The sequence below is a fragment of the Orbicella faveolata genome, unplaced genomic scaffold (genome assembly GCF_042242905.1).
Source record: "Orbicella faveolata isolate gen_17 unplaced genomic scaffold, um_ofav_v1 contig_34, whole genome shotgun sequence".
NCBI classification, from domain to species: Eukaryota; Metazoa; Cnidaria; class Anthozoa; order Scleractinia; family Merulinidae; genus Orbicella; species Orbicella faveolata.
This window is the reverse complement of record NW_028301563.1, coordinates 30790955-30802957: the sequence shown is the minus strand read 5'-3', so window position 1 is coordinate 30802957 and position 12003 is coordinate 30790955. Positions and strand designations below refer to the sequence as shown.

Below are 12003 nucleotides of genomic sequence, written 5' to 3'. Positions count from 1 at the left end.
ACAGTTTGCGCACCTTGAAAAGTTCCGTTTGTAATCCGCGTCAATCTTCTCCATCCTTAACCATCCGTGTTGATTAATGGTTTATTGCAATCTCTTGGGCGTTTTTTTTTTATCTTAGTAAAATATTTTTTTCAGGTTTCCTTCAATTCAAAGGGGATTTTGTATGCGGCCAAAATAACTCAAAATACCGCGACAGAGCTCCTTTAAGAGAGACGTCTGTGATTTCAGGGTACAATCGTTGCAACAGGCTCCCTGATTGGTTTCGTGCATAACATGGCAACCAACAAAACACCAATCAGAGATGTGATATGATTCTCTGTAGCACGACGTCATCAGAGTCGAATTTCCCATGGTACATCTAGATCCACGACTTACATTGATAGATCCTTTTCCTGGTAGCTGTCCAGGGGCTGCTGATTCTTGGTCCTCATGCAAACACTTCCAATATACACAGCGGAAATGATGTCACACACTACCGGAAGTGAACCCGCCCTTGGAACTGGCTGAACTCGCACAACAATTCTCCTGGAGTGTCCCTGGCGTAGCTGGAACACTCCACCAGTTTGATTGTCTTTTTGAATGTGAAGTTCCACTGGTGAGTAGACACCTTGGTCATTGATTTCGAGTATTTCAACCCACACGTGAATCTTCCTTAATAGTTCAGCCCATCTGAAAGAAAAACGATCCCAGTCAGGAAGATAAACTAGTGGAAATTTCAACAAAATAATTTAGGTAGAACCGAGCTCTCAGCAATTTTGGTAGTCCCTTTTCCAATCCAAAAAAAAAAAAACATAGACTTCACAAACAAGTGTTACATGTACAATGGTCAAATCTTTGCAGCTACACTCAGTGAGTTTCTGAATATCATTAACCAATCAGAGAATAAAGCAAACACTTCATAAACCAGTGCCATTTTTGGAAAATCTTTGCAATTGCACCAATTTTAGAGTCTTGACCTTTAACAATACCTGTCATGGAGCCCTTTTTGTTGCGGTTCCACATTCCAGTTCAGCATGACTTTATTCTGTGAATCAAATCCTTTCATTCTGTTTCCCCAGACTTCAATGGCCAGGGAACCTTCTGAGGCATATTCTACAAACTCATCTGTCACCTCCATGTCAAATAACTAAAAGGACAGAAAAAGCCATTGATATATCAATGAACCAACAAACAAACGAACAAATGAAGAACTAGCAGAAGAGCAAAAGAACGAACAATCAAACGCCTACCCGACTGAGCAAACGAACAAATGAAGAATGACACAAATAGAATGAATGATCGAATAAATAAATAAATCCAGGACATTACTGGTGATGTGAAGTTAGCCACAAACTAGTTTACATGCAGAAAAGTTACTCAAACATAGGGAAAACGACTTTAATAGAATCAGGGTATCTAAAATTGTGACTTCAACCGTCAGTTTTCATTGTCCTTAATAAGTCTAATCAACTGAAAAGAAGTTCCACATAACATTTTGTCTTTATTTCCTTTGCGCAAAACACTTTTCATCAACCACAATACAACCGTACTTATCCCAGCCAAGACATGTATAATTTCCCTGAATGGATACTGAATTCCCTAGGACTTGTGTACGACTAACATAAAGGTCCTCAAACTGTTTGTTGACCTGTGCTAGACTGGCATCGTATGTAGGCATTAGCTAGGAATCCTCCCCGAAAAAGCAGAAGATTGTGTGACTAGCCAATAGAATGTCCGCATTGGAGGTGGGTGGTAATCTTGGGGTGAGGGGGGGGGGGGATGGGGGTGCTTGTGGTACCTTTTAGTGTACCTTTGGTTAAAAAGCAGTCTTGGTACCTCTTAGGGTGATCAGCCTCAAAAGATACCTTTTAGGGTATGGAGTTGAAAAGAAAAAAAAAAATGACAAGAGATATTTGACAATCAACTGATTGTTAATGTGATGTTTTAGAATTGGTAACTCTTAGGGGTGAAAAAATTTCAAGCCATGTCCAGAAAGCAGGATCTTAGCACCCCCATCCTTTTTCAATGGGAACCTCCCCCCCCTCCCCCCCCCCCCCCTCCTTGGGCGGCAATCATGCTCACCTGTTTGTGTTCAAATATCATTGTGTTAGTCTTTGGTCCTGGGTTAGAGATGCTGGCATTGATGGGTGGCACCACAATGGTGTTATCATCATTCCAAAACTTGTACTGACAAAACACGTAATTACACAGAGCAGGAGGTAGGTCATACGCCTCTACCACTTTCACTTCCACGTGCATTAACGAGCCTTTGACGAGTTCGTCATCATCTCCATCATCATCCTCGTCATGTATGACCAACATATCGTCCTCTTCGTCGCCCGAAGTTTCTTCGTCTTCATTTTCTTCTTGTCTGGATAGTTTCGCTAATTTCTTCTGAGCTTTTTCTTTTGTTAGAAATGTGGAAAGAGAGAGAAGGAAAATCTCAGTTGCATGACCATTATTTACATGTACCAGTATTTCAAAGATTTCCTCAAAAGCATAATTCATAATTATTATTGCCACACAAAAACAAATCCAATTTAGGAGATGGCACAGTGGGGCAGGGATGGTGCAGTGGTGAGAGCGCTTGCCTCCCATCAACATGGCCTGAGTTCGATTCTGGCCAGGTGCCATATGTGGATTGAGTTTGTTGTTGGCTCTCGCCTTGCGCCGAGGGTTTTTCTCCGGGTTCTCCAGTTTTCCTTTCTCAACAAAAACTAACATCTCCAAATTCCAATTCGACCAGGATAGAGGAATCGCATGAAATCCAGCTAGAGCTGATGTGGTTTCCTCTCTAAATACTGCAACATATTTATTTATTTCAAGAGACCCACAAAGCACATGCAAGTAAGTTACGTGAGTGTTACAAACAAATAAACAACATCTGAGAGAAGATGGACCTGATATTCTGGAAACTTCCACCTTTAACCTGCCACAAACCTACGAAGGAGAAAAATTCATTCTCAGTCATTAAAATAATGAAAGCATTCTCAACTTGTCAGAAATTGTATGAGCCTGCAGCTTTAGACAGCGGTTCCACTAAGCAGCTTGACATGAGAACCTGTATTAGTTGTTAGATGTCAAAGAAGAGCTAAAATATTTCTGAGTATTATAAGTCACTTTCTTAAACATTCTATCAAGACTCAGACTTCCATTGATTTGCAACTGAGTTTTAACAGGGTTGCAGGTTACCAACCATGAAAGACTGATGCGGTGATTCCCCAGCTATTCAGTGATATCAGTTTTCATTGCCACGGTTACTAACTCAGAAGAAAACAAAAATTTTCCGACTTTTACTGACCAGAAAACAATTTTGACAGACCCTTATAAATCAATCAAAAAGCTGCTGAAAGTGAATCTTCGATTCTAGCAAAAAGGAGTTTTGGTGTTGTTATCAACACTTGCTATCAAAAACTTGTAGTAATTGTTAAAATATAAATCAATAACTTTGACATTCCACTACCTGGTAGCAAAAAATACATTGCAGGGCTGTCAGTACGTTTCGATTCACCTGTAGCCATGATCTTCACTCATAACAAACTTGTTACCTTTTCAGTGAATTGTATCAAATGTAGGCAAGTTCACCCATAACATCAAGGGCCCATCAAACATACTCAGCCGTAGCATGTGTTACAGGTTACAACCCTCATTGACAGCCCTGCATGTATCTCATCTCTTACCTCTCCTTGTTGACTAATGATGGGTGCAGCATACTCGTGGTTCACATCGTGTAACAGACATTCCAGAAACACATTTGCGACACCAATAAGGGTGTGGCACTCCACTTCAAAAAACAAGTCGAGGTTTTCATCCTGTCAACAAATCCAAATATTAGAGGTAGTCTGAATTCTCCCATTTTACAACTTACACTGTAACTCCTGCTAAATCCCATAGATCACAAAGTCAACAACGATCATGTACGCATATAATAATGAAAATATTATTAACTACTTACTTATTATTAACTATTTATTATCTACTACTCACGGTTTCTGAGAAAGGTATGTTCTCCTCTACACATTGATTGTACAAGTCTCTCATATCATAGATTTTATTGGCTAACTTTTCAAGGGACCAAACTGAAAAAAAAGAAAAGAATGGTTACCATTAAACTCTTCTATCTGTGAGGCAGCAGGCAAAAACATTCATACCCTGTGTGTGAGCATGCTTGTCAAATTTTTCCATTTCTAAGGTAACAAGCCAACTTCAGCTAATCAATGTTTCTTTAACCTTGTTGCATTCATACTATTCTTGATAATACCTATTTTCAATTGGTACCATAGAGAAAACCTTAACCATTTATGCAGCAGGCTTACTTTGAGTTCCTTTGGACTTGTGTTTCACTACAATGGCAACTTCACTACTGAATCCAGGTCTGCTTCGACCAAAACTTAAACTTGATGTTGGAATCTAGTTGAGAAGCAAATTTGATGTTAAACTGTTAATAGAAATGTTACAAACTCAGAAGTAGCTATTGAGCAAGACTTTCATGTGGTACTGTTTATTATACTGTACAAGGTGGTTCTATTAAACTTTTAAATCTGTGGATGAAACCCTAGTGTGTGACCATTCAAATGAATGCTATTGAGCAGTACTTTCATGTGGTACTGTTTATTATGCTGTAAAAGGTGGTTCTAACTTCCAAGTCTGTGGATGAAACCCTAGTGTGTGACCATTCAAATGAAAGCTATTGGGCAGTACTTTCATGTGGCACTGTTTATTATGCAGCCTGTACAAGGTGGTTCTAACTTCCAAGTCTGTGGATGAAACCCTAGTGTGTGACCATTCAAATGAAAGCTACTGAGCAGTCTTTTCATGTGGTACTGTTTACTATTGTGATTCAAGTGGTTCTAACTTTGAAGTCTTTGAATGAAACCCTAGTGTATAAAAATTCAAACATAAGCTATCAATTGGTGTGGTGACTTTAAGGATCATATCAAAACCATGTTCTTCAGAGTTATACCTGTAATGTTACTGCAAACTCTGTTTCTTTTCCCATTTCTTCACTTAACTGGTTTGCCTCCCTAAATAAATCAAAAGAACTTATAAATATACAAGAAATACATGTATACAATAAACCAAGTCCAGTCATTTTTTTGCATAATTTTTTAAAATAATATTATTACACTAGCTGCTATTACCTGACAAGAGTATTGGCCTTAATGACTTCCTCTTTGAGCACCAGAGGTTTCCTTTCAAACTGAATTAAGTTTTCCCTGCTGGTTGAAAAGTCACAAAGAAAGCAAAACTTGGTTGGTACATATTACGCCGCAAAATGCATTAATTGTCGCAAAATGTAATACTGATGCAAAATGCAATAACAACACAAAATGTAATAACTTTTCTAACACATAACGTAATGGGCAAAATGTAATATAAATCTGTACATGAAATCAAAGTACTAAATGAGAGGTCTACAGTAAAAATATGCATGGCATGTGTATTTCAGCAAATTATAGTAGTGGATGGTCTGGGGTTATGCTGTGTAACAAGCACATCTTACAGCAGACTATCGCGCACTTGTTTCATGGCCACTGAAAGAACTTCAGCATCCCTACCCCTATAGCATGTGTAGTCTCTAGGAGTAGTCCCTCTCCCCCCTGAATATGATGTTAGTCATAAGTTGATTATTTTATTGATTCTCATCACTTGTTTGGTTTAAGATGCCTTGTTATTGTAGAGAGAAATCACATACAGATCAGTCTACAGTTACTAACCTGTCTTCACACCATGACATTCTAGATGAACCATACCCAGAACTGAAAGAACCAATACTAGATGTCCTCTCCATGGCCTGTCGCCCCACTGGGACCATCTGGTTTCGTAATTCCTCAATCTTTTCTTCGTACATCTGACGTTGTTTGTCTAAGGCACCTGTGAAAAGTAGAGGAGCGAGGTGAAATATTGAGATGAGCTCTTGACTACATGTAACTTGGACAGACAGCCCTCTTGCTAGGCCCATATCAAGGGGGACTTTTGAAAAGGCCAAGCCATGAAACTCAAAGTTTGCAAAGAAATTACGTCAGTCTATGGATCTAAATGGCAAAACCATAGCTTCATTAAAAATAGATAAGTCTCCTGGTCATTATAAATAAATATGGCAAACAAACAAGATTAACTTTGAAAACTGTTCAGCCTAACAGTTTTTCAAAAACACACAATGCAATCCATTTTGAACTTCTTCAGTTCTAGTCCATTTGTACCTTCTTTTGAATTTGTTGTGTTATTGAAATGTTCCTTCACTGTTTTAAGTGGTTATTTTAATTAATATTTCACCATTAATTGGGTGGTCATTTTCTTGCGTCATTTTCATTCTTTATTTCGTTGTTAAGGCTAAAATCTGTGATACAGTTCCTTTAAGTGCATGACCATGTAATGTCAGGCATACCACACCAGCCTCTGCACTACTGAACCTCCTGCAGTACACATCAATCTGCAATTCCCACTACTGTACCTTAAGATAATATGCAAGTCATGTAATATATTTAATATATACCTTGTTTTTCAGCTTTGTATTGTTCTTCTAAAGCCTTGACAGAATCTCGGAGAGGCCCTGATCAACAAAGAGAACATACGATGTAAATCCACACATATCAAAAGGTAAGTGTACATTTAGGATAATTTAGTCCAATTAAGTATTAGGTATTTCCTACCAGTGTTCAGTTCTAGTCATTTCCAAAAAGGTTCAGTTAAGTTTGATTTGATTGAGCCCATGCAAGAATGTCTAATGATTAGTTAAAAATAGCCAAGCATTGTATCTTGTTACGATTTCAGTTTTTTCTTGGTTTTTCGACACCTACTAAGCAGTCTTTTGAATACTGAACCCCGACTGTCCAACTACGTCTTTGACATCAGAAAGAAATAACTTCATGCAGGTCATTACTGATCAAAGAAACTTGCATTAGTAAGATACTCGGCAAGGATCCTACAAGATGTTTAGTATCAAATTCAGAAAGATATGCACCTGAGCCAATTTCATTCATCATCAGTTCAGTTTGTGCAAACTGGAAGTCGACTGGTTGTTCCACTTGCTGTTCACTTCCTGTAAGGTAATAACATGGTCTAATTTACTGGATAGGCAACAATAGCAAGGTACAAGGTGTGGGCACCATCCACACACTCAAGTATGACAAGAGCCTGTATTTTGCAGGACAATCAAGACCAAACTGGAAAATTACCCAGCACACAAATGTGTACAGTGAGGTATAAGAACAAATCTATAGCTATAATAACAGTTGTCATAGATTACAAAACTTGGAATGAGAATTAACAATTTCTCTGAAAATAAATTATGTTTTCCCTCTCTCCATCCTGCCCGCCTTCTCTCCTTTCCCTCTCTACTTTTCCTTCCTCCTCTCATTGTCCATTCATCCCTCCCCACTTCTTCCCCTTCTTTCCCCCCCCCTCCCTCCCTCTCTTTCTCTCTTCTTTTCACCCTCCCTGTATATCTCTCCCCAGCTCCCTCCCTCGTTCCACTTTTCCCCTTCCTCCCTTTCCACACCAACACAATAGCTACAAGTATTTAAGGACAAGGAGGAAAAAGGAAAGAGTGATCAGAAGACAGAACATCAATGCTACACACCTGGGAGGCGGGGACAGTTTATTCTGAAGTAATGGTTATTCCCCCAGAGAATACGATCTCCATGTTTCACCTTGGTCTTCTCTTCCACAAGTTTACCATTCACGCACGTTCTGTCAATACATCAGAAACATGAGATATTGTGATCAACAGTAAACTCCTACTTCCTATAATAATCATTTGACTATGTTGAAGTCTTCAGGAGTACATACCCAGTTTTGGCAAGTGGTGTAACATACACTTCATTGCCTTCAATGTCAAGTTGACAATGCTCGTGTAGTATCCCAAGACCACCAAGCTGAATATCCTAAAAAGAAAACAACAGAATTACGGCCACCTTGCTATTACCGCCACCTTGTTATTACGACCACCCCGTTATTACGACCACCTTGTTATTACAACCACCTTGTTATTACGGCCACCTCATTATTACAGTCACCCAGTTATTACCGCCACTTTATTTTGATCCAAAGAAAAGCTCAGTCAGCCATTTTCATATTTATAAAACCCCTTTAATACAACCATTCCATTAATACGGCCAGAATTTTGTAGCCCATTGGTGACTGGATTAACAGGGTTCCACTATACTTGATTGTTACTGTACATCACCATGATGAGCAACTATAATTACAACCTATATTACTACAGGCTAGTATTTTGAATTATCTGATAACTATGTAGTTTTACTCACTGGTGTATGAGCAGCATCAGGTCTTCCGACAAGAGTGTGCTCCTAGAATGGAGTGAAAAAAAAACAATACAAAATTACTCTTACCCTAAAGAGTTAAAAAATTTAGCATCCGAAGGCAAACTCTGAAGAGGACAGCCAAGAGAGACATGGCAAAGAACGGTCAACAAGAAGAGAGAACATCTCGGATTCAAGACATGGAGGGAAGCAGAGGTGGTAGCTAAAGACCGAGTTCCTTGGAGAAGACGGATTGATGGCTCCATTCTCCATGAGGAGAGAAGGGAAATAATTATGATGATCCTTTTAACTAGTAAGAATATAATCAACAATTGACCGGGGACATTTGTGGTCATACAAAGTAAAGCAATCCCAACTACAGAATCTGCAATGTTACCTGTAAATAGTAAACTAGCAGCTCATTCATAGAAGGATCAGCATTTAAATTAACCAGGTAGAATTTGGACTTTTCTACTGCAATTCCAGATGACTGCACTGAGATACCCATCTCTTCAAGAGCCTTGTGTCTTTCCTGTTGAAACAAAATTAATGACAACAACTCAGTAAATTGTATCAAAAAAACCTTACTTAAAAACTCTGAATTAATATAGTGTTACTTTGTTTACATCACACAGAGTATGTAAAACAAGGAAGCTACATACATGAAAGAACCAATTTCTTTTACTGGAGTTACATTGTACATGTACAGTAAGACCTCAAAGGCAAGTGGGAAAAACAACCTTCTTCCAAGTCCTTGTTACAAAAAAAAGCTGGCAATCATCAAAGGGAGTTATTACAATTTGAATAGGGGCTCTAAAGGTTTGTTTCAGATAAGGTCCCTTCTTCAAAAAACACCTTCCACTGAAAGAAACTTGTCTTTATTAGCATAAGATACATGTAGATCTGCACATATCATACCTGTTGAATTTTTTCTGTTTGTTTCTCTTTCTGTTCCCATGTCATTGTGCACTCACTCATCAACTTCTCGCTCTCTGACAACATCTCTTTAATCTCTATGGTTGTTTCTCCAGGCTCCACAATATGCGACTTCCCAGCAATCTTAGCTTGCAGCATTCGTTTCAGGCGGTCTACTTCTTCACGCAGCTCACGGATGATCTACAAGAGCAGCAAAAGACAAAAGTTGTAAAGCCTCACACACTTGGATTTGTTACACGACAGTGTATAAGTTCTGAGCACTGAGCACTAAGCACTAACTTACTAACTTGCTTTCAATTCAACAAAAAAATTGAGGTTGCTGCCATGATTTCCCTTGCAAAATTTATCCTATATTTTTTGCACATTGTTCAAGAAAAGATATGCTAAATGTGTGCAGTACAGTAGACAGTGGTACCTTATCCAGTATGTTTGCATCGAGAAACAATGAGAATAGCAAGTTCATTAACCAAATTTGGTTTTAATTTCTGATTATTTTATATACATTTTTTGCATGTATTTTTTATTTTTTTTTTTGAAATACTGATTAAGATGAATCAGTGAGTTTCTTAAAAAGATCCATAAGTACCTTTGCATTGGGATCTTCATTCACAACGGCATGGTTGACAATGCGTTTCGCTCTGTCAGCATATCTTAGAGTAGACAGTGTCTCTTCATAGTTATCAGCAGCAGGACTTATTGTGGCCACCATCACAGTCTTACTGTTGCCACCAAGGTTGTCCTGATATTAACATCAACATTAGACTATCATTAAAATATTTAAGTCATGCCTTGAGAAGATCTTTTAACCTTTCAAAATTTCTGGCTCAAAATAAAATTTCTCAGTGCTAATTTCCACACATTTTGTAGAATGTCTCATATGAGAAATTAATTGCAGTAGTGTACATGTCCTGTTAATTTAAGGCCCAAGCCCAAAGCACACAGGCTATGAATTGAAGGAAAAATATGTGTAAGAACCCATATCTAATTAAATTAGATTAAGTCAATATTTATTAAATCTGTTGCTGAATAGAGAAAAGGAAATAATTCAAGCATGCAGAAATTGGGTTATAGTGTAGAATGCAGCCTGCAAAATTAACCAACTACATGTACATTGAAGCATACTATATTTTCTTGGAGATATTTTAATTCCATCTAATAAAGCAGGGATTTTGTCAAAGGCTGGGCACCAGCAGCTGTGAGGATGATTTTGCCTGCCAAGTTTGGCCATCTAGAGGAAAGATTTTCTTGCTAATTAAAAGAAGCTCAGTTCAAAAAGTTTTGCCTGCCTTTGAAAACCAATTGCCTCCCTCCTGGAAATCTTAATGAATTCCCTGATAAAGCAAACAAATATTGTAAAGATGGATATTTTTTAGTTACCATTATTGTATGACAGAACATGATCATCCTTTACCTTGAGTAGCCAAGTAAGAACAGAATCTCTGTAAGGAACATGAAGAGCCTTCCTTGCTTTACCTCCAGACTAGGAAAAAATGTATGTGTAATTTAACATCAAAAGGATAAAATGTTGTTGTCCTTGAATGCAGTTACATGAAAACTGCAGTCTCAATCAACCCAACTAAGTCCATGCACAAATTATACATTGACAAAGTTCAGTTTAAATTTTTTCCTTATATGTAATTACAGTGGACTGATTGCTAGCACTGCCACCCACTGAATTTATAGTATGTTTATCTAAAAGAAATAGAAAAAATAGTTTTCAGTAGAATACAATGTACAATACCTGGTCTGCTAGGCTTGAAATAACCTGACCCAAGGTTACCAATGACCTAAATAGTAAAACGGGAAAAAAAAAATATTAACAGAGTCCCTGCTGAGGCATTAAAGTGATATAATGGCTTGCATAAACCCTGTCTACATCTACTGGTAAATTACAGCAAACTCAACAGTACATTAATGGGAAGTACCTGTTAATGTTACTGCCCTCTTTCAGTCTCTCTCCTTCAGCTCCACTCTTGCTGGCTCTTTCACTGCCAGCCAAGTCCACAAGACTCAACTTGCTCACTTTTTCGCCCACAGACTAAAAATCCAAGAAAAGGAGTGATAACAATCGTCATAATTACATGCACTGTCATGACAGTTGATCTAACATTATGGGCAACTTTAGAGGTACTCCAAATCAGTCACTACTGCAGGCAACCACCACAAGCTTCTGCAAGCTGCTGTGATCTTGTGCTAGAGCAAGAATTTGGCTTGGTTGTGGCATCCACTCACTACCTCCCATGGGATGCTGAAGATATTGTAGATACAGGGTTTGAGACCATCCTGCTCTCTTCTTACCATGTGGTGGAAATATAAGGAGTATTACCTAATGTAATCAAGGACCACAAACAGTGTTATAAAAATAAAAACTTAAAAAATGTTCACAAACCTCTGTTTGCTTGTCATATTCATTTCTCGTCAATACGATGTTAAAAACAGCATGGGATCGGCTGCTCTCAGTGTTCATGTTGGTGGCGGCAACTGTTCTGGACTTATTGCCTTCAATCATCAGTGTCTCTATATCCTAAAAAAACAAACAAAGTGCAAACGTTTCTCTTTAAGCATCAGTTTTTTTTTTAAACAAATTTCACAAAAGTCTAAGATTCCAACAGAAAAAAACTTCACCATGCCACAGCATCTCATCTAACTGATTACAATCACTTTTTCAACCTCTCTCAATCTACATGTAGAGCACATATCAATGAAACTGTTCATGACAAATCTTAACACACAAAAAATTTGGCATCAACTATGTAAAAGAGTACAAGCAAGGGCATGTACATTTTCAATGTTAAGTTGAGGCTCTATACTAGAAATTAAACGC

The 12003-nt window shown here is 38.1% G+C and overlaps 1 protein-coding gene across 1 annotated transcript in view; it reads right to left on the bottom strand.

Annotated features, from left to right (window-relative positions):
* LOC110048903 (kinesin-like protein KIF13A) overlaps positions 1-12003 on the bottom strand; it is a 30950-nt gene that overhangs the window by 11436 nt on the left and 7511 nt on the right. Inside the window, exons 9-30 of the mRNA XM_089298953.1 lie at positions 11569-11703; positions 11105-11217; positions 10921-10966; positions 10591-10659; positions 9766-9918; positions 9162-9359; positions 8641-8775; positions 8250-8291; positions 7771-7865; positions 7562-7671; positions 6944-7021; positions 6476-6532; positions 5697-5853; positions 5121-5198; positions 4943-5003; positions 4296-4389; positions 3967-4058; positions 3660-3791; positions 2880-2919; positions 2062-2384; positions 969-1126; positions 376-669 (exon numbers count right to left, since the gene is read on the bottom strand). Of these exons, the coding sequence (XP_089155079.1) occupies positions 376-669; positions 969-1126; positions 2062-2384; positions 2880-2919; positions 3660-3791; positions 3967-4058; positions 4296-4389; positions 4943-5003; positions 5121-5198; positions 5697-5853; positions 6476-6532; positions 6944-7021; positions 7562-7671; positions 7771-7865; positions 8250-8291; positions 8641-8775; positions 9162-9359; positions 9766-9918; positions 10591-10659; positions 10921-10966; positions 11105-11217; positions 11569-11703 (2660 nt within the window). The remainder of the gene's footprint in view (positions 1-375; positions 670-968; positions 1127-2061; positions 2385-2879; positions 2920-3659; positions 3792-3966; positions 4059-4295; positions 4390-4942; positions 5004-5120; positions 5199-5696; positions 5854-6475; positions 6533-6943; positions 7022-7561; positions 7672-7770; positions 7866-8249; positions 8292-8640; positions 8776-9161; positions 9360-9765; positions 9919-10590; positions 10660-10920; positions 10967-11104; positions 11218-11568; positions 11704-12003) is intronic.